The sequence below is a fragment of the Penicillium subrubescens genome (assembly GCF_028828155.1).
Source record: "Penicillium subrubescens strain IBT 31985 chromosome Unknown utg000001l_segment0_segment0, whole genome shotgun sequence".
NCBI lineage: Eukaryota > Fungi > Ascomycota > Eurotiomycetes > Eurotiales > Aspergillaceae > Penicillium > Penicillium subrubescens.
In genome coordinates, this window is record NW_026643151.1 from 1,868,499 (window position 1) to 1,894,201 (window position 25,703).

At 50.3% G+C, this 25,703-nt stretch overlaps 10 protein-coding genes across 10 annotated transcripts; 5 read left to right on the forward strand and 5 right to left on the reverse strand.

Annotated features, from left to right (window-relative positions):
• Positions 1–43: 43 nt before the first annotated feature.
• Positions 44–1,258, forward strand: N7473_000605 (polysaccharide deacetylase family protein; the record flags this gene model as incomplete). The annotated part of the gene is made up of 3 exons (XM_057146545.1): positions 44–110; positions 214–1,036; positions 1,126–1,258. 3 exons carry the CDS (start codon positions 44–46, stop codon positions 1,256–1,258), a joined length of 1,023 nt encoding a protein of 340 aa, XP_057014431.1.
• Positions 1,259–4,358: 3,100 nt separating this feature from the next.
• On the forward strand, positions 4,359–5,921 carry N7473_000606 (uncharacterized protein; the record flags this gene model as incomplete). The annotated part of the gene is made up of 2 exons (XM_057146546.1): positions 4,359–4,641; positions 4,714–5,921. 2 exons carry the CDS (start codon positions 4,359–4,361, stop codon positions 5,919–5,921), a joined length of 1,491 nt encoding a protein of 496 aa, XP_057014432.1.
• Positions 5,922–8,078: 2,157 nt separating this feature from the next.
• On the reverse strand, positions 8,079–8,621 carry N7473_000607 (uncharacterized protein; the record flags this gene model as incomplete). Its single annotated transcript, XM_057146547.1, has 2 exons — positions 8,079–8,466; positions 8,530–8,621. The coding sequence occupies 2 exons, from the start codon at positions 8,619–8,621 to the stop codon at positions 8,079–8,081; spliced, it is 480 nt and encodes a 159-aa protein (XP_057014433.1).
• A 425-nt stretch (positions 8,622–9,046) lies between these two features.
• On the reverse strand, positions 9,047–9,796 carry N7473_000608 (uncharacterized protein; the record flags this gene model as incomplete). Its single annotated transcript, XM_057146548.1, has 4 exons — positions 9,047–9,119; positions 9,169–9,363; positions 9,417–9,548; positions 9,606–9,796. 4 exons carry the CDS (start codon positions 9,794–9,796, stop codon positions 9,047–9,049), a joined length of 591 nt encoding a protein of 196 aa, XP_057014434.1.
• A 1,768-nt stretch (positions 9,797–11,564) lies between these two features.
• On the reverse strand, positions 11,565–13,249 carry N7473_000609 (Protein RDR1; the record flags this gene model as incomplete). Its single annotated transcript, XM_057146549.1, has 2 exons — positions 11,565–12,238; positions 12,310–13,249. The coding sequence occupies 2 exons, from the start codon at positions 13,247–13,249 to the stop codon at positions 11,565–11,567; spliced, it is 1,614 nt and encodes a 537-aa protein (XP_057014435.1).
• Positions 13,250–13,884: 635 nt separating this feature from the next.
• Positions 13,885–15,210, forward strand: N7473_000610 (M20 family metallopeptidase; the record flags this gene model as incomplete). Its single annotated transcript, XM_057146550.1, has 1 exon — positions 13,885–15,210. The coding sequence occupies one exon, from the start codon at positions 13,885–13,887 to the stop codon at positions 15,208–15,210; it is 1,326 nt and encodes a 441-aa protein (XP_057014436.1).
• A 260-nt stretch (positions 15,211–15,470) lies between these two features.
• N7473_000611 (glycoside hydrolase family 47 protein) lies at positions 15,471–17,644 on the reverse strand (the record flags this gene model as incomplete). Its single annotated transcript, XM_057146551.1, has 3 exons — positions 15,471–16,435; positions 16,492–17,136; positions 17,197–17,644. 3 exons carry the CDS (start codon positions 17,642–17,644, stop codon positions 15,471–15,473), a joined length of 2,058 nt encoding a protein of 685 aa, XP_057014437.1.
• Positions 17,645–18,531: 887 nt separating this feature from the next.
• rpt4 (proteasome regulatory particle base subunit RPT4) lies at positions 18,532–19,893 on the reverse strand (the record flags this gene model as incomplete). The annotated part of the gene is made up of 4 exons (XM_057146552.1): positions 18,532–18,652; positions 18,707–19,163; positions 19,223–19,609; positions 19,677–19,893. The coding sequence occupies 4 exons, from the start codon at positions 19,891–19,893 to the stop codon at positions 18,532–18,534; spliced, it is 1,182 nt and encodes a 393-aa protein (XP_057014438.1).
• Positions 19,894–20,894: 1,001 nt separating this feature from the next.
• aspf22 (enolase acuN) lies at positions 20,895–22,813 on the forward strand (the record flags this gene model as incomplete). Its single annotated transcript, XM_057146553.1, has 6 exons — positions 20,895–21,021; positions 21,260–21,399; positions 21,471–21,527; positions 21,600–21,939; positions 22,019–22,472; positions 22,496–22,813. The coding sequence occupies exons 2-6, from the start codon at positions 21,276–21,278 to the stop codon at positions 22,811–22,813; spliced, it is 1,293 nt and encodes a 430-aa protein (XP_057014439.1). The 5' UTR covers positions 20,895–21,021; positions 21,260–21,275.
• Positions 22,814–23,122: 309 nt separating this feature from the next.
• On the forward strand, positions 23,123–24,556 carry N7473_000614 (eukaryotic translation initiation factor 3 subunit J). Its single transcript, XM_057146554.1, has 3 exons — positions 23,123–23,266; positions 23,381–23,454; positions 23,551–24,556. Exons 1-3 carry the CDS (start codon positions 23,248–23,250, stop codon positions 24,253–24,255), a joined length of 798 nt encoding a protein of 265 aa, XP_057014440.1. The 5' UTR covers positions 23,123–23,247; the 3' UTR covers positions 24,256–24,556.
• Positions 24,557–25,703: the final 1,147 nt, after the last annotated feature.

Genomic DNA, 25,703 nt, shown 5'->3' on the forward strand with positions numbered 1-25,703 from the left:
CGCACTCCTACAATTGGACCACCACGAGCCACGAACGCACACAATGGGCAAGAAACGCGTTCTAGTTGGCTACGGTGTCGATACTGATGAGTGGCTGGCTGGCTGGGTTCGTATGGTGGTGAAGACAGCGTCAGCGACATCAGTCGAGGTATGCAAAGCAACACTCACACCTCCCCGAACCAATATCTTCAATTACTCACTACAAAAAATCAGGTCTCTGGGCCGGCCATATAGGAACCACTCGACTCCTCAAATTATTCGAGAAATACAACATCAAGGCCTCCTGGTTCATCCCAGTGCATTCGCTCGAGACCTTCCCCGAGGAATGCGCGAAAGTCCGAGATGCAGGTCGCGAGATCGGTCTGCATGGGTACTCACACGAGAACCCAGCCAGCATGAGCAAAGAGCAGCAACTGGAAATCCTCGATAAGACCTACAAGATGCTAACGGAGTTCTGCGGCAAGCCGCCACGCGGCATTGTCGCGCCGTGGTGGGAAGCCAGTGCGGAGATGGTCGAGTTGCTGCTTGCGTATGGTATTGAGTACGATCACTCTATGTCGCATGAGGATTGCCAGATGTACTGGTTGCGGACGGGTGATTTGTGGATGAAGATTGATTATTCGAAGAAGGCTGAGACATGGATGAAGCCGCTTGTCAGGGGTGAGATGACGGGGTTAGTAGAAATCCCGGGAAGCTGGTACATTGATGACCTGCCGCCGATGATGTTCATCAAGAACCCGGCGAATAGTCATGGGTGGGTGAATCCGAGAGATGTGGAGGATATTTGGAAGGTTGATGCTCCACTTTACTGCGCTTTTCTTGCCTCTGTTTTACTTCCTTTTGCCTGCTTTATTATAGTGATCCTACATTGGTCGAGTCTGACATGGCATTGGAATAAGCATGGCTGGCTGACAATGACCATCCCCTATCAGGATCATTTCGACTACTTCTACGGCGAATACGGCGAGTTTGTTTTCCCGATGACGATCCACCCAGATGTCTCTGGGAGGCCTCATGTGCTCCTCATGCATGAAAGGTGAGACAGCCCCATCTAAACCGGGGAAGGCGGAAGAAAGTGGGCCATTAAGATTAGGCCTGGGGAAACACGAACTAACGAAGTTGCAGAATCATTGAATATATCAATCAGCATGAGAGTGTCGGATGGGTGACATTCGAGCAGATGTGTGATGAGTTTAAGAGAAACAATGAGCCGCCGCCTGGGGCATTGATGCCGGCGGCCCGGGGAAGTGTACCCTGAAAGCCTTGAAGGTTCAGGGTGGCTGTAGGGAAGGTGATCGGGAATGTATATCTGCTTGGTGTACATATATTGGTGAACTTTAGTACCTGTACAGTCCAGAACTTATCGATCCGTACATGGGCTGCCCAATGACTGAAGTTTTCGGGGATCATTTACTACTAAAGGTTCTACTCTTGTCTGTCAGTATTCAACCGGAAATCATAATATGCATGTCGTTGATACATATTATGGTTGTATCGCGTCTTATAGATAGGTAATAGCTATGGACTTGCGTTCCAGGTGCACTATCATCCAATTATCGAATTTGCGATGTACTATACGGTGATATACTAGTGCAAGTGCAAGTGTGACTCTCGCAAGATATTTTGATCCTGACTAGTGTAGCGAGATGTGGCATTTAAGGCGAGCACTACCTCTGGCAGCCACTGAAACATACATCTTGGCTCTGCAGAGTTAGAAGAGTATACAAGAGTAGAACACTATCATGATGTGTTAATAGTATCAATTATAGAGATACACGCTGCAGACATTATTCGCAAGCAATGTTGTCATATTGTAGCAGAGTCTTTCCTATCCCGCCAGAGCTGCCAGTCCCATAACCATGATTAGGTTTGACCTTTTTTTAACCGATCGCTGCTCGCTAGGTACAAGCCCTGTGATTGGTTGCGGAAGCGATGAGCGGGGTGGCATTCGTGATTGTGATAGGTGGTGAAAACATCAAGGATGAATTAATAATTGAATAAAGAAGCAAAGAGGCAAAGAGGCAAAGCCAAATTCTCATCGAATCCAGGTTTTCAGCAAGAAAGTTAGTCATACGAGCAGGCATTTCCTGGAAGATTCTTTATCCATAATCAGAAGAGGCGACTTATCTATTTTTGACTGAAGATTTTCTTCTCGCCTCTTGTCAGTTATAGCCGTTAATTATCCCCGAGAGACTGCCAAGAGGGAGGTAATCCATGGTGATAGGTCAAAACCGTGACCTGGTTCTCCGTTGGTTCCAGGTGCTTGTCCAAATGGTTCCGAGGGGTCGCCCCCAATCACAAAGCGTTGCTGACATGTCGCCGAGACCCCGAAAAATAGGAACATGGTAAGAACCATGTGGAATCTGACGTCGGTGCCAGACATTGTTGATGTATACATATTATCATCATTACCCGACTTCTACAGGGCTTGGCCTTCGTATAGTGTTGCAGAACACGACGATGACTTGATGCTGTCATTAGTTCGATATGTAATCAGATCGGGGAAGGGTTTGCCCGAGGAAAGAGATGTCGTAAGTCAGTTCTAGATCCTTGAGGTATGAGAGTGCCTAGAGAGCGCAGATGGACAGTGAGACAACTACAGTAGATATCTCTCGCTGGCTGTATCTCTCGCTGGCTAGGGTAAGTGCTACTTGGCCTGGTGCGACTCTGATCGGACTACGCTGTGAGAGTCGGGATGGCATTGTAGGTAAAGAACCACTGTGAAACATCAATCCTAATGGCTATTTCTCTGCTCTCTATTATTTCTCGTATTGCTATGCCCTCGGAGTAAGGTTCTTATGGCGGCACTGGCAGAGGACCGTCCCTCGTTACACGACAAGGCCGCTGTGCGACACGTCTCTTCTGGCTTCTTGTCCATAAGTATTTGTGTCTGGTCAGATTAGCCACGGGCGGGTGGATGCACCTAGCAAGGTCTTCCCCGGAAGTTTAGGTATGGGAGAGTAGCGGCGGAGAACAAAAGTACAGTACCCTAAAGATCTAGCAGACCAGCCAAGAAAGGAGCACAGACGGCAGACGGAATGACGATATTTCATCTGCTTCACCGGCGACCTGTCTCAAAGACAATCTGTTCCTTCGGCTTTGACTAGCTTGAGCCTTGATCGGGATTGCTGTGAGTGGTTGAATCGAGGAGGGGAAATGTCATCATAAGCGTTAACAAAGGACTCCACCGACCATAGGTCTAGACACAAAACACCGCCGATCTCGCGCACACGGAGACCCTAGGGCTTGGGTTAGGTTTCTGCTCCGGCGCAAACCATGACGATGGGGGCTTTTGCGCACTCCTAAAGGGTCCTGGGGGAGGGGGAGGGTAGTTAACAAAGACCAAAGGTTGCACAACGGATCTGATACACAGCGTACTCTGTGTAGCACATAGAATAACTGAGCCAAAGTGCCAAGTTGTTTTGAAGAAAGAAAAGCCCGGGTCCATAATTCTTCTTCTTCCAGATTCTTCTTCCTGAGTTAATAATCCTGGGGGGTTGTGGCGAACCCATGGTTCTCTCTCACCCTTGAACCACCGGAACACGACGGAGCAAATTTCTTTAGGCAAGCGACCGAAGATCGGTAACGGTCGCGTGGGCGAAATTACGAAGAAAGAGTCGACAGAGTGGACGAAGAAGCAACCCACTAACCGTTGGCTCTCCGGGGGGTGGACAGACTAGCTTAGTTTTTGGTGTTTGTTAATGTTGGTGGGACTGGCTTGGTGGTCTAGTCTTTTGCCTTCGGTCTCGGTCCTCCGCCTCTCTCTTGTCCTTTGGCCATCATCTCTACCTTCGTTTCTTCTTTTTGACAACAACCTGTTTCCTCATATTCATCACCATCCTCCTCACCCACTCCCTTCCTGCCCCGAATTCCTGCAGGGTTGCACTAGAGCGGGGATCTCCCTGTTGGGCGCATTATCACCAGCCCGTTTGCTGATTTGGGAGGAGTCATCGCAGCAACCGCCGACTTTTTTTCTTCCAGCCCAGCCAGCTGGCAGGTTTGGCTGTTTGGCCCACGTCTGTCTGCGCTGGCGTTCCTTTGGCCTGCTTCCTCGCCGTGTCCGTCCGCCCTTTTATTGGACTGCCTGGTCTCCATCCCCAATTAACATCGTCGTTCCTGACACTTGCCGGTTCCTGCATTCACCGCCACGTCGCATCGGGTTGTTCGTGTCTGTCAGGCCTCTCATCAGGCAATCACCATACCTCTCCTTGTGACTCCTTCCACCGGTCGCGGCTCGATCGCTCATTAATTGAGCGTCGTCTCCCACCGCCGTTCTCGTGTCCACCTCCAATGCTGTACAGTGTCCGACCTTATTCCCACCAGCCTCCGCGACGCCTTGCGGCCTCGCCTTTCGCGCAATGCGTAAACTGTCTCAGATCATCGACGCGCAACGAGACTCTCTCGACGCGATGGACTCTCCCCGCCTTCCCCAATCGCCGTTAACTGTGAATACTTCGGCGCCTGCTTCGCCTGCTCTTTCATTGTTCTCCGCAGCAGGCCACAACCGCGTCTCTAGTTCGGTCTCTTCTCTTGTTCCGTCAACTAGTTTGGGAAACTCAATGGACAGCTCCAGCCGGACACACTTGACAGGCGTGAAAGAGGAACTCTGCGCGCGAGATTCGCTCGAGGATCAATATTTCCGTATGTTGACTTGATATATACCCAGTGATTCATCGTGGGGAAATACAGTGGCTAACATGACGCGATTGGCAGAGCACTTTGAATGTGGGATGCCTACCACCGACGAGTCTTATTTCCCTAGGGACCCCTCCGACAGCTACGATCTAAGCGATACTGGAATGGATGTTCCCCACTCGCCTAAGAAGCGCCGTTCTGATAGCTTGTCAGTGAAAGGTGTATCGCGCATCGGCTCCCATATGTCGACTGTCTCGTCTCGTTGGAAGTCCAAACGCGCGTCGGGGAGTCCCGAGCGAGATATCTACCCTGATGATTTGCGATCTCGCGCCAACTCTGCGGCTTCTTCCGCACTCGCAAGTCCCATCATCTCCACCCCAGTCAGCCGCATTGACTCTCATGTCCCTCCATCTCCCGCCCACACAATCTTCGAGGAGCGCGTCAGTTTCTCAGGCTCGCAGCCAATTGATATCGCTCGCGCGAACAGCATGAGTCAGGATGACGATGAGGGCCAACAATCCACCACACCTCTCCTTCCCCCGTTGCTCGGCGATGACCCTACGAGCATGATTGCCTCGCGCGTGCAATCTCCACTGCAATCGCCTTCCGTTGCAGATGTGAGCGAGCCCGCGCACTACGCTATGACCTCGGATCCCCGATTCGTTGCTGTGACTGGCATCCCCTCTCCGCCACTCTCCTCCAAGCCTTCCATGGCATCAATCTCCCGACCACGTGCAAGTACAGTCCGGACTATATCTGGAGAGCCAGCGCCCTTCGTTCTTACCGATCCCAAAGATGAATGGGCCAACAAGCTCGGCCACGCCAATTTCAACATTCAGCCCGAGCCGTACGTGCCAGCCACATGTGATTTGGAAAGCTTCCACCAGCTTCGTGCCGACTGGGACATTGCGCGATGCAACTTTGCCAAGCACCTTGTCCGCACCGGCGAGCACTATGGTGAGACTTCGAACATCTATAAGTTGACTGGTGAGAAGTGGGAGTCCATCGACCGCTCATGGCGCGCCCAACACGAGGCCATTCTCAGTGGGCTCGGCTCCGTCGATAGCGTCACGCTCACACTGAACCACGCTGATCTGCGTCCCTGTGAACAAGTCTGCGTCCCTCGATTACACGACAACGCCAAGTTCCCCGAGATGGGTGACGAGGACATTGTTGGGCCAATGACTGTGTCGCCGGTGGCTGAAATTGCAGGCCCTTGCCGCACAAGGTCTTTGAAGAAGCGTTCCTTCTTCCGCTTCTTTTCAGACCTTGTTGGCCGGCCGTGAACGATGCCTTCTATATTTATCTTTCTTCCGCATACTTCCAAGCGACTTCACCTACGATAATGACCTATAGACTTGCTGCAGCTCGCGCCCGGTGATAATTGGTTTTATCAAGCCATTCTCCCAGACCGAGCTCGCACTCTCACGACTAATGTCTCTCTTTTTGTTTTGATGATGACTCTTACGACTCACGGTCCGGATTTGCGACTACTGCTCTCGCACCAGAACCATTCCTTTCCTTCGTCTCCTTCGCTTCATGAGTCATTCTGTTCTTATTCCCTCGAATCTTATGCCGGGATCGGCGCACAGACTGTGCCGCCCGGTTGGGTTGAACCCCCGTCCATTCCTTCTTTACGATATACCCGCGACTTTTTGCATACATCACATGTCATCTGCATCCCATAGACTTGACTCATATCTTTATATTTTTCTTGGTTCGATTTCAAAGACAAAAAATGTATATACTCTGCTCGTTATGATGCTACCCATTGGTGGGTGGTGCTCGAGCTCTTGCGCAATACATATCTTGTCTCAGATCATTTCAACTTTGAAGTAAAGTCCACCGAGCTTGGCAAGAAGCTCTAGCCCATGTTATGCTTCGCGCATGATTTCATCACCGCGGAGGTAAGTGGGATTATAGTTTGTATCTCAAAATAGAACCATTCGCCAACTTTGAGCCATGTATCTTGTTGGGATAATAGAGTATCCCACCAAAGGGGTCTGTGTTCTCGTGGTAGGTTCGGGGCTTTGTTCTCGGAGTCCGGACGATGGAACTCTCGGGGTCTTGACCTCGGAAGCTATCGGTACGAATATGCTCTTTGCTTGAGGTCTGAGCGGGGGGACTAACCTGCCTAGCCTATGCAGATGTCAGACCACCTATGTACTTTCTACAGGGATCTAGAATCGAATTGATTACCCTCGGGGACAATCTAATATTGCTAGGTCTCGGTTTGATTAGAGCATGGTCTTTCACATGATTAAACCGATACCTAGTCAGGGAAGGAGGCCCGGGCTGTGTCGCTCCGTTTCGAGCCCCGGCACTAAAACGAACTATATCTGGAAGTGGATATGCGCTGATAGCATCTGCCTTCCTAAAGGGCAAGTGTCAGATGGAATGTTCTTTCTTGGGGTTTTTGTAATCACTTAGTACATGATCTGGCTAAAATAGAAAGAGAATGCATATTTGCTCAGGGTGTAAGGCTCAAGCCTTATTAACAGATTCTCAAGCTTAGGCATACCAGTCAAGATCCTATTCGTAGGTAGACCAAGGATCGTTATTGAACTTGAGTATCGGTGCAAACCTAACAGTAGTTATAGGTCTGTCGAAATAGATGGAAGAACTATTCTGTATCCAGTGTATGTCCCTATATAGAGCTGGTATCATTAACAGATCATGATATTATTCTCCTGTATACCCTTCTAATTGTGCAGAGCCAATATGTATGTTTCAGTGACTGCCTCTGCCGGTGCTCGCCTTAAATACCTCATCACGCTACTTTACGATCGCAATATCTTGCGAGAGTCATACCTGCACGTGCACCAGTAGATGGTGTACATGCAAAGTCGATAATTGAATGACAACGCACCTGGAACATGTAAGTCTATAGCTTATTACCTATCAATGAGACCCGGTACAGCCATAATATGTATCAAGTGGACGATGTACCTGTTTTTATTTCCGAGAGAATAGTACCGACAGAATAGAGTAGTGTTGAAACGGCCCCTTCAATTTCTTCCATCTTCACAGTTTGCGTACGTCTCTCGATGAACTGGCTTTCGAACATTCTTGCGAAATAGAAGGTCCCATTGCGGAGGAGGGGCATTGAGATTGTGGATTCGGGGGCATCGGGGTTGAGTCTCACCTTGACAGCAGGGCGGTGGTAGACGTGGGAAGTGCTGGGTGGTAGTTTGTTAGATCTGGGGATCTTGGAGTCATTCATTGATGCTATCTTACTCACCGTTGCGTAGATTCGCTTGCGGTAATGTCGAGAAAGTCGGATATGATGCTGGATTTTGGAGTGGTATGAGGCGTGAAAGATGGGACAGGACGCTGCAAGGCAGACCGTTCGTGCTCAAGATAAACCCGGAGATGCAGAGGGAGAAGTTTGCGTCGGGATATGGGAACGAATAAGGGAGCCAGAAAAAACAACATCCTCAGCTTCAGTAGTAGCAGCAGCAGCAGCCGTCGTCATCAGCATCATCAACATCAACATCAGCGTAACCAGCAGCAGCATCATAATTATCATCATCATCAGTGATGATACTACCAGACTTTGCACTGTCAAGGACCTCCTTGCCGGTCACTCCGTCGACAAATTTTGACTGCCAGACTTCACCAACTTCAGCATAACCAGCAGCATCAACATCATCAGTGTTCTTACTGCCAAAATTTTCACTGTCAATAATCTCCCGAGTTGGGATTACATTGTCAGTTACTCTGTTGTCAGATACTTGACTGTCGTGAATATCCCAAGGGTATTTCACTGGCAGTTCTGTCAACTTTTCGCTCTCAAGGCTCTCCCGGGTTGGAATTTCATTGGCACTTCCTCTGTTGTCAAATTTTTGAATTCTAGAAATATCCCGAGGGTATTTCACTATCGGTCTGGTTAACATTTCGCTACCAGGAATACCCACAGCTGACATTTCCATGTCAGCTACTCTGTTGACAAATTGTTCACTGCTAGGAATACCCGCAAGCGGCATTTCCAAGTCAGAGATTCCTTCACCTTCCGACTGACTATCAGGGATCTCCCGAGGGAAATATGTGCCATGTCTTCCAGTGTCGAATGTGAGATCACCGCCACCAAGTGTACGTGAGTGGGGTCAGTAACTAGATGACGTCCCTGCTTCCAGCCGGTGGTATCGCAATCCGCACACATATTACCGCTTTGGCAAAGGTGATATTTGAGCTAAAGGCTCGATGTTTTCGAGGTGCGTGCATCTGCGGGTTTTGCAAGTCGAACAGAGCAATTTGGCTTGGGCCTAGGCCCCAAACATAAGAACAGTGCTTGTATTCAGATCCGGTTTGCGTAGCATCGCACCCAACATAAAGGCCCAATTAGGAACTACGAATTCGATCAATCACCCAATCAAACTGCAACAACAAGTTTCAATGTGATTTCCGAGCTCTAGAACTCCAAAATTCGTTTACGCCATTCCAATTGCCGGAGGAAAAATGAGATTTTGAAACAGAAAAGGTTACTTTAATGTTAACCATTCATCGATCGATGAGATCGAATATAGAACTTACCGGGATTTGCGGCGAATTCGATGTCCATATGCTTTGAAGAGAAATGGGATGGGAACTAACACCGTTGCCAAACACCCGAGTAGGGTGCTTGCCCACTGCACTCCCATATTTTCGAACATTTGGCGAGTAAATAAGGGAAAGCTTGATGCAAAAGCTGAACGCAGGATGATGTTTGCTGCTACAGCAGATGCGGCGCTACAAAATTGTTAGTAAGCTGTTAAGGAAGCATAGGGGAAGGTTGTACTTACACTGGCAAATAGGCGTCCACAAGATAGTTAAAGCAAGGTAGGAAGATGCAAAGAATTCCGAAGCCAATAAACACACCAGCAGCCGCTGGTGCAGCCCAGTGTATTTCAGAAGTGAAACCAGTCCAACCAAACCTGAACTTCATTAGATCGTTTCTTAATGTTATAGCTTATTGGATTGGTCTTTCTTACCAGAACAGTCCAACGGCGAACATCGGGGCTCCTACCATGGTTGGACGCAGACGCCATTCAGGAATAGGAACATTCCCATTCCTTGCCAGCAGTGCAGTATACTGCTTTTGCTGTGAGAGAATAAATGTAAGTGCCAAGACAATACCGATAATAAGGCCGATAAAGTTCAAACCAGCAGCCCCTGGATGCATGCCGTGTATGATTTCGAAAACATGAGGATACGCCTCTAATAGGGCGTAAACCAGACCGTAGATGAAAGACATATAGAGCGAGATAAGAAGAAGAACGGGCTCGGTGACGAGTAGTTTCAGTGGCCGGGCTAGGTATTTTTCAACCAAAACACTAATCTCAAGTTCGACCTCTTCTTGTTTTGCATGGATGCCCCAATTTCCTGAACTTTTCCGAATTGAAGCAGCCTTTGCAACGAGGACACATAGGGGATATGATTCCTTCAGGAAAAAGAAAGAAAGCAAGCCATTGCCCAATGCAAGAATAGCTGGGATATATAGCGTCCATCTCCAACCAAGATAACTCGCCGCTGTATATCCACCAGCTATAGGTGCAATGAACGGGCCCCCGAATACTGCCAAAGCATACAGGGAAATGGCGACACCCCGTTTCTTGTTGTCATAAATATCGGCAAGCAACCCAGGGACAACGGTCAATTGACTAGCGCCACATACCCCGGCGAAGAATCGACAGATAATAAGCGTTTGGACGTCTTTGGCAACCGCGCAGGCAATGGTAAATATGCCTTCTCCGAATATGGCAATCACCAAAGGAAATTTTCTTCCCATTAATTCAGACATCGGTGCCCAGATCATCGGCCCTGTTGCAAAGCCTAACACGAAAAGAGTCGTACTGAGTGTAATTACTTCCGTTCCGACGCCAAAATCCCTGCTAGCCTGATCAATCCCAGGAGAGAACATCGCACTGTTCAGCGAAGCAATAAATGTACCAGAACAAGCCAGTATAGAGGTGAGAAGCCTAGTTGTTCATTAATGTCGGCTCATCAATCAGGTTGAGTGATAGAAAGGTAATTGTAATAGTGGATGACCACGCAATGAAATCATTTTCGTGAGGTAACGGAAAGGTGCAAGAGGATGAAAGGTCAAATATGGAGGCAAGGAAACTTACTTTGTGAATAATGACCAATTTTGAGGATTCAGAGGATCATCAGGACCTTCAAAGTCGACAAGGTAAAGCTCCCTGTCTGGAAGAGCTGGCGGCAAGGGCTTCCCTGGCCCAATTTGCATTTTCCCGTTTGTTTCGCCGTCAGATGGTGCATCGTCGTAGCATGACATCGTATCTACTTCGTAGCCTGTCATCTCAAAGAGTGCCGTATGGGAAGACCCTCTAAATTCGCATTGGAATATGACCAAATGATCTTGAATTTATAAGTTACTATTACACAACCGGGTGCTGCGGCATTGCGGCCAGATCCTGATACGCCCTACGCATAGATTGGCTGTTTGGATAGGCGGGCCGCGGAACACCCATCCTCTCTTTTTGCCTGGGGCTGCCAGAGAAATGCCTCTTCCCTGTCCGTAGGCGCCGCAAATGCCGTAATTGCCGCTCATGACAAAGCTATCTCACTTGATTTCTTCGGCTCCTGATTGGGGACATATACTATAGCGAGTGAAAATTTCAAGGCGTCCCGCGGGTATTGCGGGAAACCCAATGTGGGATGGGATCTAAACTGGAGGCAATCCAAGAATGCCGAGGCTGAGCGTTTATCATGAGCAAGGTAATATTGTACTTCACATGAAGGTAGGCTCTACCAGCCTACAATATTAATATCATTAATAAGATCTGAATTTTTGATGAAGTAGGTATTCCTTTGGCCCTTAACATAGAGAAGATTACATGTATAAAGGCTTAATGTATAAGAGCTTATTGTACAACTGGGTTTCTTGGTACTCTAGTATCGGCATTTTGGCCCATGCGATCATGGGCGTTCTATCCCAGCCCACTCAGTACCGAGGTATCGATCATATCTGCGTTCAGGAACTGATCAAGATCAATCCTCTGAAGACCAGGTAAATCGGCTACCAACGCACCCAGCCATGAATATTCCTCGGAGTTAGGATCGAGTTGTGGCGGCGACTCACGCGGTCTTCCCTGCTGATGCGCGTGAAGCGCCTCGCCAAGGATCGCTACATCATCCTTCCTGCGCTGCTGATGCAGCATAACAAGCAAGCAGGCTGCACTATGAGCCTCTCTCATGGTTTCCGTATCGTATATGGAAGCAACCAGCCCCAGGGTTTGCAAAGCCTCTGGGAGCATGGCAAGAGAAGACCGCGTGTCCATAACAAGAAGGACGCATATGATTTGGAAAGGCACATTAGCAACTTGATGCCATGGTGAACAGTCGATAACCATGCTTCGAGCGCAGTTAAGACCTTTCTTCAACAATTGCAACACCTTCATCGCGAGCTCAGAAGGGATATCGAGGTTTTGGGTATGGATCCGCCGAAGAACACAAAGCACGAGATTACACTGAGCCATAACTGACGGTGGTTGAGTGTGAGTTCCATCCAGAAGGCTTGAAAGTGTGGATGTGAGATCCGTCTCATCCTTCGATCTGCTTGGGTCAAGGCTAACTGACACAGGGAGGAGTCGGAGAAGCTCAACTGTGCAGTCACCAGGCTTCTCTGATGGGAGCGCTGGAAGATCGTCTTTTGAAAAGACACCCTGGACAGACCGAGGTCGTAAGAAGTCCACACGTTCAAATGGTGTGCAACACCAACAAGACGTTTCTGAATCTCTACATCGCACTGTACTCTTTCCGGCAGGACCGAATGCGACTCTGGATGGAGACCCGCAGCTTCGACTAGGTGCATCAAAGTCGAACTGGCAACCCACGTGGAATGTGGCGAGTCAGTCATACGTAAATAGATAGACCGCAGAGTCCATCCTGTCAACAGATCGATAGAAGGAGGACCGGAGAGATGCTGCATGTCTAATACAGCACAAGCTGTCCGAACGAGACGTAGCTCCGTGATTGTAGCGTCTCGCAGCGAGAACAAACACCCAAGAGCCGCCACACCCGCTAATGTGGAATCGTAAAGCTCCCATAGAAGGGGAGATTTCCAGCGTAGCTCAAGTCGTTCAAAAAAGAGATTCTGATCGATAAATCCATAACAAGGGTGGACTTTATCGAAATACACCTGCGCCATAGCCTTCATGTTTTCAAGCGCTGTGGTTTGAAGAATTGGTAAGGCCGATGTTGTTGAATTGGCTGGATATGTCTGTTGTCTGTTTCCAATGTTCCAGCTGAATAGATTGAGCTTCGGGGCTTTCGAGGGATCAATCCTAAGCCCAAGCCTTCTCATGAAGGCGGCGCCCGAGTTGGCCTCCAGCCGCCGCACCAGTCCACCCCGATCGACCACGACTTTTTCGGCAGCCTCGACAGTGCTCGGAATAGAGGTACTACTGTGAGGTGGGGACTGACGTTCGGGTTGGGAATCTGGTGTGGGAGACCTCACTTTTCGGCGGCGCGGTTCATAGTAACAAGCGTATCCCCAAGATGTGCATGTGCAACATGGCTCGCCGCCGTCGCATTTCCGTTTGCGCTCCCTACAAGGAATGCAAGCTATGCGGGCCCGTTTCCGCTTGTTCGGTGTATTAAGTGGTGCATCCATTCCGGTATGGCCACAAGAGGAGATGGATGTTGCGGGTGTTGCGGGCTCCCGCTCTTCCACCGTGACCTACCTGCTTACTCAGCAGTTTTCAGGCGGGTTCACTTGACTAGATGATGCAAGCAATCGTGTGGAAGAAATTAGAAAAATGTTGCGTCGCATAGATCGTAGCTGAGCATGGTCACACTAAAGCTGGTCATGGTTATAAAACCTATCCTGGCGATAAACCTTTTTCTATTCGACCTATCATCCAGATTGCTCACCGACTTGATCGAGGTTGATGATATGGACCAGTCTGTGTTTTAAACATAATTGTCTCATTCTCAATCCCATGCATGATTGATACTTTTACGGTTCCCAAGTTGAGATTAGAGTCATTGAGATGACCAAAATTATATGCGTTTCGTAGGAGAATATAGTGTTTCCAAAACCTCATTGTTTTTGTTTCTATCGCGGAGATTTCCGCTCCAGGCTATGGTGACATGGTCTCACGTGACTAATGTCGGACAACCCTCCGCGGGTCTGCATAGACAATCGCGCGATTTTGCATCCACTGAGTCACCTGAAGTCAAGGTCTTTTGAGCGGGGCCACCAATTCTTGTCCCTCATACAGCTTTCTCTTGCCAGATCAAATCCCAATGAAGCTTACCTGGTATCTGGTGGCTGCGGCCGCTGTCGCCGTCAGAGCTTCTCCGCACCCCGCATACGGGCAACAACAGCCGCTCGGGAGCTCGCTACCAGCTTCCCAGGGCAGTATCGAGGAATTCGAGAAAGCGCGTGTTGATAATTTGATTAGTATTGACCCGCTGCTTTCTTTGCACCGCGACCTGGTGGAAATCGAGTCTATCTCTGGCAATGAGCACGATGTGGGCATCTTCCTCGCGGATTTCCTCGAGTCGAAGAATTTCAATGTGATCAAGCAAAAGGTTGCCCCTGTGAAAGATAAAGAGGATGGCGATGATGGAGAAACACCCAAAACCCGCTACAATATCTACGCCTACCCTTCCACTCTGCAAGAAAAGCCCTCAATCCTTGTCACGAGCCATATCGACACAGTCCCACCCTTCATCCCATACTCAGCGCACCAGCCCGACCACGCGAGTTCACCAGACTTGGACAAGATGGTCCTAGCTGGCCGCGGCTCCGTCGATGCAAAGGGTAGCGTTGCAGCGCAAGTCTTTGCCGTCCTGGAGACTCTGAAGTCAAACCCAGACGCAAAGCTAGCCCTCCTCTTCGTCGTCGGCGAGGAAATCGGCGGAGACGGCATGAAGGTCTTCTCCGAGTCAGAACTGAACACGGAAAGTGCCTACCACACCGTGATCTTCGGTGAGCCTACTGAGGCAAAGCTTGTCTCTGGGCACAAGGGTATGCTCGGCTTTGAGGTCCTTTCCCACGGTAAAGCCGCGCACTCGGGATACCCGTGGCTCGGCAAGAGCGCTGTCTCAGGGATCTTGCCGGCATTGAGTCGTGTGGATGAGCTCGGCAATATCCCTGTCGGCGAGGGAGGTCTGCCTGCGTCCTCTAAGTATGGCCCCACCACCCTTAACATTGGCACAATTCGAGCCGGTGTGGCTACAAACGTCGTCCCTGCCTCTGCACGTGCGGATGTCGCTGTTCGCCTCGCGGCTGGTACACCGGACGAGGCGCGGGAGATCATCCGCCGGGCTGTGGAGGATGCAACTCGTGATGTCGAGGCTGATGTTGAGGTTGACTTTTCTAAGCACAATGAGTCATACGGTCCGCAAGACTTGGATACTGATGTGGATGGGTTTGATGTCATGCCCGTCAACTATGGTACTGATGTGCCTAACCTGAAAGTCCGCGACGGTGTCAAGCGTTATCTCTATGGACCTGGAAGTATCTTCGTTGCTCATGGTGACAATGAAGCGCTCACTGTCGCAGACCTAAAGGACGCTCTTTCGGGCTTCAAGAAGCTGATTGGCGCTGCTCTTCAGCGAGAGTGAACGGTCGGCCCCGGGCCTACATTGTCTTGTTATGATACACAGTCTTGATTGTATATACCAAATCAGGTCATTCCGGGTTTTCTAATGATGTGCGGAAATGATCACCATGTTCCAATTCGGAGTCTCTGGAATTATCTTCAATGGACAGAGAATCCAGGAGATAATACACCTAAGTACAAATCAAACAAACTTTGAATGCCGGTTTCAATGTTACAAGACGAAACGCCAATATCTAATGAAATGAAACAAGCATCCAAGCGCTACTCAGCAGCCTGAACAGCCTCGGCGACCTTCCGCTGCCAGCCAGTCTTCAGATCACCCGTAGGCTTGAACCGTGGCAGCGGGTGAGCCTCGGTATTAAATACATGGTCCTCGAGGGAAATAAAGTCCCGGTCAGAGAACAACAAATAAAAGTACTTGAGCGTCTCGGCCATCCAGAAGCTCTCCATATTATCACGCGTGGTGGGCGGGGTAGTGTCAGCATTGGACAGAGAAGTGAAGCCCTTGATCCGTTTGATGGTGGCCTCACCATCTGCCAGTTCAGATTCTTCACCCTCAACCACGGCGGTGTATTTGACGAAAGCTTTGAACATTTCCCAGCCCCATTCGCGGTAGATCACATCGCCGGTAATGCGGTACATGTAGAACAAGGACTCGACAGTCTCCGGTCGTTGGAGGTTATGGCGGTCCATGTTGTGAATCTCAATGTCCTTGCGCCAGGGCTCAGAGCCATCGGACTTGGGGAATAGTGGCTGGGAGATCGACTTCAGTTCGAATGGCGACGTAGTTCCAGATGCAGACTTGGGATCGGGATACTTGTCTCCCATCATGACGGGTGGCGAGTCGAGAATGAAGTGGGAGATCTCGGGGGCTAGGCCTGTCGCTGTTTTTAGATATGTTGCCCAGCAGGTCTTCATCAGCTCCTTGGAGATGAGAATCTCCTCCTCGCGCTGCTGTGACCAATCTGCGGATTTTCTTGACTCTGCCAGGGGTCGGCCGCCGGTAGCACCAAGAGCATATGTTCCAGGGAGGAAGCATACCAAATGGTCCATTTTAGGAGTAAGGCCTTCCTTCAAGCCGTTGGGGCGCTCTCCTAGGACCATCAACTGTGAGTTTTGAGAGAAGGCAAGCAAGTGCTTGCGGATGCCAGCCAAGGATTCATCCCAAAGCTCTTTGTAGACAGGCTCCTGTTCAGAAGTTTGGAGGTACTGCTTGATCAGGTACTCTATAAGAATCAAAATTAGCGAAGCCCTCCAGTTTAAGACCAATGGTGTGACGAACCGTAGTATGAATCACCTCGGCTACCCAGACGAATGTTCTCGCCATGAAAGTGACCCGTCTTAGGATTAATGTAGATGGGAACGAGGCCATCTTGGGGGTGTTCATTATCGATAACCTCCATGACCTTCTCAACGGCCCTCCAATATTCAGCCTCACCAGTCAGCTTCGCTAGATACTTGAACTCAAGCTGGACTGAGGTTGCCTCGGCAGTAGAAGAAGCACCCCCATCGCCATGCGATGGCAAGCCCTCTGACTTGTTCAAGTTCACGCTGGCGTAGGGAATACCAGAGGGAGACTCAAACGCTCCGAGCAAGCGGTCTCCAAGATCAGCAGCCATTTCAATGTACAAGTCCTCACCAGCGGCGCCGACATCATCATCCGCAATTGGGGCGAGGTCTGGATATTTCGTCGACAGATAGTGTGCGGACAGCAAGCCTCCCAGCATGCGAATGGTTGTTTCGAACGTGCTCACGTCGTGGTCTTGAGTATATTTTAACGAAGTGGCGATCCACTCTCGCGCATGGCGCACCTCGGTGGTGAGGTTCATGATCATCATAGTATCTAGGGCATCAACGATGATCCAGCCCATGCCACCTTCGACCATGTTTCTGCTTCGGCCCGAGATCGGGTTATACTCGTCCGAGCCTGTGGTAGTTGAATGTTAGCTGGTCAATTCTGACAGCGCAGCTCGCGAAATTCTCTCACCCCAAGCATCCTTTTCATATCCCTGCCAGCTGACAACAAACGCATCCCGAACCTTCTCCCGACGCGCGTTCCAGTCGACGATTGACATCGAAGGACTCTCATCATCAAGAGTCTGCGCCCATTTCCAGAGTTCAGCTCCGACGTCCAACGAGCCCGAGCCCTGCCACACAGGCATCGACGACATATAGTACCACAAAAACGTCAACGCGCAAACACCCAGCACAAACAGCGGCCGCCATCGTCTCCGTGGAGCCGTGCGCTTCGGCGTAAAGTACGGCTTGTCTTTGTACATGGGGAGAGTGCGGTCGTTGCCTTCGAAAAATCCTCCTACTTTACTCGAGAGACCTGCAGGACCAGTTGAGAGGCCGAGTCCTGCAAGGCCTTGGTTGGAGCGAGAGCGGTTATCCTGAAATGGGCTCGTGGCGAAGGAACGTCCCTGAAATGACATGATTATCCTGGTGAGCCCGTCGCCAAATGCGTGTCGGTCCTGCGACTGCCTAGTATGAGAGCATGGGATTATGCAGCGGTGTTGGGGCGTCGGTTTCTTGGGAAATGTGGTCTTCGAAGCTCAACGGTGGCGGCGAATGCGCGGGGTGGGCTCGTCTTTCAACGACGGCGGCCTGGAGGTATCAACTAATTAGCAAGGTGCTTGCAGTGTTTCTTAAATGGTAAAAAGACGAACGTACCGTCTTGAAATCGCCAGTAGGTTCCTTGCTCGCGGATTTAAAGTCGATGTTGTGTCGGTTCGCAGTTACAGGTCAATGCGAACATGCCAACGTGTGCTTAAGTCGACAATCAATTTCTCCGATGGTACACCCGGGGGTATTCTTCGTCCCGTAGCCGAAAGAGAAATTATCCGCGATTTCAAATGTATCCTGAGGAGGCCGCTCTTTCGCTATAGTTCGATGCGATGTTGAATTGTTGTCAGGGATAGACACCACTGTCGGGGAAGTGGAGTAAATATGAAGCTCGGTCACCGGGATGAACCACCCTAAGAGGGCGGAATTACACATTGCCATCGCAAGTTAACTAAGTCGGCGCTTAATTTCCAGTAATGAACTCCATTCTATTCGAAATCTGTAGGGCTTGATAGTTTCCAGACTTCTTGGGGCCATAACTCACATTTTCATGGCGCACGTAGGTCCAGACTGCAATGTGTATTTACTGTAACTCTCACTCGAGGTTAGTCTCAGGCTACGAATATATTTACCGACAGCAAGAAGCCATCGGGGCACTCCTCAATAACAATTCCCGTTGAATGATGCATGGTATTCTAGACGGCGGGTTTCCAACAGGATGAAATTGTATGGGCGAGCTGCCCAGCGGTAGATACAATTACAGCTTCTGGTACTCCAGCTTGCCCTCCAACTTCTTGGCTTCGGCCACCTTTCGCACGGCTTTGTTGAAGTCGTCCTGGTTGATGGCATCTCTGTAGTCCTTGATCGTGAATAGACCTCTGCGGATTTGTTAGTATACAGACACGTGGTATTTGTAAGAAGGATGCACTTACGCCTCAGTCACCACGTTACGCAGATCGGCACCGTTGAGACCATCACTCATCTTGACCACACTCTCAAAGTCGATATCACCCTCCAGTTGTACCGTGCTTGAGTGAATCTTGAGAATCTCCAGGCGGCCGACCTCATTAGGCAGAGGAATCTCAAGCTTGCGGTCCAGACGACCAGCACGCAGCAGCGCAGGGTCGAGAGTATCCGGCCGGTTGGTGGCCATGATGATCTTGGTCTGTCCGAGGTAGTCGAATCCATCCAGCTGGTTCAGCAACTCCATCAGTGTTCGCTGAATCTCACGATCTGCTGATGTGCCCTCAGAGAAACGTCGACCACCGATCGCATCAATCTCGTCCATGAAGATAATGCAAGGCTCGTGTTCCTTGGCATAACCGAACATTTCTCGGATCAATCGAGCGGATTCACCGATGTACTTGTCGACAATAGCGGAGGAAACCACTAAGAGAAGGAAGCGCGTTAGGGATAGATGTCGGTCGAGGGAGGAATTATGAACGTACCCTTCAAGAAATTGGTCTCCATGGAACTGGCCACTGCTCGGGCCAGCAGGGTCTTACCCGTACCCGGAGGACCATAGAGTAGAACACCCTTTGGAGGCTTGATACCTACTCGTTGGAACAGCTCCGGGTTCTTCAATGGCAACTCGATGACTTCCCGAAGCTCTCGGATCTGCTCATTCAGACCACCAATACCGGCAAAGTTGACTGACCCAGGATCCTCCAGAGACATGTTGTAAACCAAGGGATCGACCTCACGAGGGAGCATCCGCATGATGGTAAGTGTTGTCATATCCAAAGCAACTCGCGTGCCTTGCTTTAGCTTGGCCTTGTCGACCTTCGAACGGCAGCCAACGACATACCGTGGCCCCGATGACGCCTTGACGATGACTGCGGTAGGGAAGAACCGATTAGCTTGGAAACACGAGACAGTTCAGGAAGCACTTTTTAGACATACATCGCTCTTCATCCAGCTGTTTCAACACCTCGCCGATGATCTGACCAACACTCTGGAGTGCCTTGATGTTCTCCTCCGACACATCGAATTCCCGCTGAAGATCCTTGATGCCCATGCGGAGAGTCTTCAACTTGGCCTCCCATTCTCGCAGCTCCAACAAGCTCTTTTTATAATCTTCAAGCGCCTGCTCCCGCTCGGGGTCGCTGCCGCCGGTCATGATGGGCGACGAACCGATTCGTGAGGGATGGGGTGTGGAAGGATAGGTGACGCTCCAAGGGCGAAAGTTATGGAAGATAGACAAAGATCTATAGTCCAACGGGTAGATGATCGGAAAGCGTAAGTGGTGGGGATGATAACAAGGTCCAGCTGGTGAGCTTCCAAGCACCTGGTCGAGGAGCTTCCAGCAAGGTCACCTGACGACGCGCTCCGAGATCAGGTGACCTGCATCATCGTCAATATTAGTCATCTGGACCGACCCGTTGGGTGCCTGGCTTTCGCTCAGGGATTAAGGCCTCAAGGCTGTACAAATATTGACACCTTAACGCCTTGACACCTCAAGAATGTGGCTTGTCAAACATGCTCTTTTCGTCATTCATTTTGTCCAGACGGGCTGGATGCGACGTTGGATGTTTCTCCAACCAATGGAGTCTTCTACAACAGTGATTCTTTTCGAGAGCACATGCCCATTGACTTTTGAGTTCCGACGAAAAATCTGCGATGTGTCACTCTTTGAGTCTACTGCTCAATTCGTATCTTTGTCGTGTGTACGATAGTGTCAATGTCAACATGATCGTGGAGGTAGTGTCCGATTGTCGTCATTCGGTAATCCCAAGGCACGATTACTCCAGAGTCCTCTGTGGATCATTCTGGCTACGGCAACTTGGCAAGTCACAGACGAGTTGCTCGGGCAATCACATCATAGCAATCAGTTTTCCTCCCGAGGGCGACGGGAGATCTCGCAGGTAGGAGCCCACCGCAGACGGTCGGATCAACCAGATAGCCAGCCAAAGCGTTGGTGATGGCCGTCGCTGGCCGTGAGAGCCCCACTGCCGCATTGGAAAGAATCGGAGGACCAGCTGTGACCTTTCCCGGCTGAACACAGTAGTGGACAGTATTTAAAGCATCGGGTGTTCCCGTAGAGCTATTCTCTTTGCATTACCAGTATATTCATTATTCGTTGTTTACTTTTACTTTGGTAAGTCAGATAGCTCTTATAATCTGGACCCCCCCTCTACATCATACCCCGCCAAATCTGCCCCTCCTCCTCCTTCTCCTTCACCTCCTACACTTCTCTTCTTCCCACCTTCACCTGAACCACCAGACAGGAAACCCCGACAAAACAAAGGTAACCTAACCTGAGCTTCGGTGACGGCCGTGGCCAATTGCCCCATCGGCATTTGCTGAGCTCCAAGCAAATCAGCCGTGTCCAATCCCTTCTCCCCGTTCGGCCTGTCTTTTTGGGTCATCGGTGAACCTGTCCCCCCGCCGTTAGTCACACGCGGCCACTGCCTTAATATACTACTACCTGCGCTGCTTTTTTTCCATCCTTTCTTTGCAACCAGACTGATCTTATTTCCCTTCAGATCTTCTATATTCAACATGCCTATCTCCAAGGTTCACGCTCGTTCCGTGTACGACTCTCGCGGTAACCCCACCGTTGAGGTCGACATTGTCACCGAGACCGGTCTCCACCGCGCCATTGTTCCCTCTGGTGCTTCCACCGGTAAGTAGCAAGGCAATCCTGATCTAAACCTCTAAATTGAAAGATTCATCGGAGCTAATGACCGTATCTAGGCCAGCACGAGGCTGTTGAGCTCCGTGATGGTGACAAGACCAAGTGGGGCGGCAAGGGTAAGTGATGACGCACCTGATCAACAATTGAAAATGAGCTGGTGAGAACTAATTCCAGTGCTTTCATCGCAGGTGTCACCAAGGCCGTGAAGAACGTCAACGAGATCATTGGCCCCGCTCTCATCAAGGAGAACCTGGATGTCAAGGACCAGGCCAAGGTCGACGAGTTCCTCAACAAGCTCGACGGCACCGCCAACAAGGGTAACCTTGGTGCCAACGCCATCCTCGGTGTCTCCCTGGCTGTTGCCAAGGCTGCTGCTGCCGAGAAGGGTGTCCCTCTCTACGCTCACATCTCCGACCTCGCTGGCACCAAGAAGCCCTACGTCCTCCCCGTTCCCTTCCAGAACGTCCTGAACGGTGGCTCCCACGCCGGTGGCCGTCTGGCCTTCCAGGAGTTCATGATTGTCCCTGAGTAAGTTGTCATTACCAGTAGTGATAGCAGCTCTTGTTGTCAAAAGCGACCCCATTCGCTAATGCATACCGAACTATAGCTCCGCTCCCTCCTTCTCCGAGGCTCTCCGCCAGGGCTCTGAGGTCTACCAGAAGCTCAAGACCCTTGCCAAGAAGAAGTACGGCCAGTCCGCTGGTAACGTCGGTGACGAGGGTGGTGTCGCTCCCGATATTCAGACCGCTGAGGAGGCCCTGGACCTGATCACCGATGCTATTGAGCAGACCGGCTACACCGGCAAGATGTCCATCGCCATGGACGTTGCCTCCAGCGAGTTCTACAAGGTCGAGGAGAAGAAGTACGACCTCGACTTCAAGAACCCCGATAGCGACCCCACCAAGTGGATCACCTACGAGCAGCTCGCCGACCTGTACAAGCAGCTTGCTTCCAAGTACCCCATTGTCTCCATCGAGGACCCCTTCGCTGAGGACGACTGGGAGGCCTGGAGCTACTTCTACAAGACCTCCGACTTCCAGATTGTCGGTGATGACTTGACTGTCACCAACCCCTCCGCATTAAGAAGGCCATCGAGCTCAAGTCTTGCAACGCCCTCCTTCTCAAGGTCAACCAGATCGGTACCCTCACCGAGTCCATCCAGGCCGCCAAGGACTCCTACGCTGACGGCTGGGGTGTCATGGTCTCCCACCGCTCCGGTGAGACCGAGGATGTCACCATTGCTGACATTGCTGTCGGTCTCCGTGCCGGCCAGATCAAGACCGGTGCTCCTGCCCGTTCCGAGCGTCTTGCCAAGCTCAACCAGATCCTCCGCATCGAGGAGGAGCTCGGTGAGAATGCCGTTTACGCCGGCAAGAACTTCCGTAACTCTGTCAACCTGTAAATTGTAGTCTTTAAATGACTGCATGGGTTTGAGAGGAACGAGAAAAAAGGATGGTACAGTCTCGCATAAAGGGCTGCCATCAGTTATGATTATGAATTTAATAAGATCTTCTGAAATACAAGAATTTTAAAGAAAACTGATCCCTTTGTTCATGTAGATGTAGTTAGTTGTATTCAGACAATCAATGTAAACAATCAAGCCCCAGACGTCAATGGAATCACGCTGGTTGGGCACCAAGAAAGCCGTGACACGTGACCACCCCTCCTGCGATAAGTGGCCCACATAAAATTTGCCCTCGCCCCTCCATTCACTACTGTTGAAGTAGCATCCTATCGTCGGGCTCGCCGTCGTTTTCCCCGTCCTTTAGTCTTGCGTATAGCGCATCTTTTCTTTCACCTCTTTCCTTTCGACCGAAAAGTTTTTCACTGCCCAACATGGCGCCTTCAAAGTGGGGTATGTTTCTTATCCTCTTAGTATCCCGAGCCGCCATCGCGAATTAGCAGATACGACGACTTTTCGCCTGCGCCAAGTTTATAAACACTGACTGATTCTCTTCGTGCTTTACAGATGAAGAGGAGGATAGCGTTTCGCCTCCCCCTCCCGTTGCTCGCCGCAGATTCGACGACGAGGAAGAGGAAGATGTAAGAATCCTTTGAAGTAGATCCGAGACTTCCACGGCGCAATCCAGGACATGCGCACACCAGAATCACGCCGCTGACATGTACCCAACAAAATAGGTCCTCGACTCCTGGGACGCCGCCGAAGATTCCGAAGTCGAGCGCGAAAAGGCAAAGAAGGCCGAAGAGGCTCTGGCCAAGGCCCAGGCCGCTGCCGCCGCCAACAAGAAGACCAAGGCCCAGCGGATAGAGGAACACCGCGACCAGCGCCGACGCGAGGCGGAGGAAAGCAGCGACTTCGACGAGGACGAGACCGAAGCCGAGCGCCGTGATCGCCTGCGCCGCACCGAGCAGGACTCCGATCTCCAGCACGCTTCGGACCTTTTCGCCGACATCGACATGAACCGCAACCGTGGTGCCCCCAAGGCCGTCGTCATCACCGACAGCGCCAACCCTACCAACTCCATCGATCTGTCCTCGATGCCCCTGTTCAAGCCCACCACCAAGGACCAGTTCGCCCGTCTGTCCGACGTCCTTATCCCCCTGCTCACCCCGCAGTCCAAGAAGCCCCACTACGCTCTCTGGGCGCAGGACTTTGCTCGCAAGCTCGTCAAGGAGTTGCCTAGCAGTGATATCAAGAAGATCGCTAGCGCTTTGACTACTGCTAGCAATGAGAAGATGCGTGAGGAGCGTGCTGCTGATAAGGGTAACAAGAAGACCAAGGCTGCTAAGACTAAGATCTCGCTCAACTCCAACCGTGATAACCAGATCGATAACACTGCCTACGGTGACGAGGAAGGTCTCGGCGATGATGACTTCATGTAATGGACGAAACAATGATCGCTTTTGCTCTTTCTGTTTCATTTTTTCTTTGTCTGTCCTTCTCTCTTGTCTTTGGATGTGTGACCCATGAATATACACACTTCAGCAAGACAGAGGCACTCGTCTGATGTATCCTCTCTTCTTTCGGGGCTCCGAGGTCTCCCTTTTCTTTATTCCTATCACCTTCTAACCCCATATGTCCCTCTCCCGAATACCAACATGTACATCTCTTTCTACCTCTACGTCAAAACGCTGCACGAGCCCTATCAAGCATAGACCAAATTAACGTGAAACTTAGATTAAACCTCTTTTCCTCTCAGAATTTCTAGATTATCTACCCCTATCTTAGGGACAAATTTTTGATCCGTGGTATACACTGGACACTTGCCCCCGCATGAGTACTATATCCAGGCAGGGGTGGTTTCGGAATCTACGAGGTCGATATGAAATTGTTCATAAATTAAGTCGAAGGTTTGATCAGCATACTGAGAGGGTACAATAGCTTATAGCGATAGAAAATAAGATAATCAAATCCGATTCCCAAATCGGGAGAGGTTACGGTTGGTTTCATGCTCAAGTTTGCAACCCTCCTCGCCGGTAGCCTAGCGGTCCGAAAGGTCTCGCGAAGCTGCTCTGGTAGCTGTTTCTAACGGTGGCCGGCTGTCTGGTTAGTGTGCCGTGAAGCTTCTGTGGAGCTCGGCTGGGCAGCGGGTGAGTTCTGGGGTTGGGCGGGTGGGAAGACAGATTGAATTCTGCGATTATCTTTTTTATATTTCTCATTTGATTGCATCATTTTGATTAGCCTAATTAGGATAATCTTTTGACCCATTTTTTGAAGCTTTTTAAAGAGGTTTATTGTTGTATAAAAGTGTTATCTGTTAGGGGTGATGTCTAGATGAAGCTCTTCGGGATGCTTTTGGGGAAGCAAAAAATACAGAGTGAGCACGGGGGATGGTTGTATGGGGAAGTGGAGATTCGGGGTTCGATTCGTGGAGGCAGCTTGTTTGCTTTTCTTGAAATCTGTTTGCGAGGGTTCTGAGTCTTCAATGTACACCTATTCGTATGACTTAAAAGCCCGCATGCCACGCTTCTCCCAACCCTCCACCATGCTCTACTCTCGCTCATTCATGGAATAGGGCACAACACCTTCTCAACAGTATCCAATGCTTGTTGCCACGGTCGATGCGACTCTCTTGTCCATTACAAGCGGCATCTCCTCAACCGACACGCGAAATCGCGAGTGCTTTATGGAGCCACATCCATACCCTGCAAATGGAACTAGTTGCTCGAATCTCCAAGTCAACCAACTTCGAAGACATGCCGAGTAAATCTTCAGGGACAGCATGCCAGCATCTATATTCTTCACTCATCTTTGTTGCGCAACTTGGAACTTTGGGACACGCAGGGATCAAATATGAAAGGCCTGTTACTATGAGCCCGAAAGCCTTCAT

Bases quoted from the DNA above. Each gene is read 5' to 3' on its own strand.
- N7473_000614 (XM_057146554.1), top strand. The intron at 23,455-23,550 runs GTAAGAATCCTT...CCAACAAAATAG, and splicing joins ACGACGAGGAAGAGGAAGAT to GTCCTCGACTCCTGGGACGC.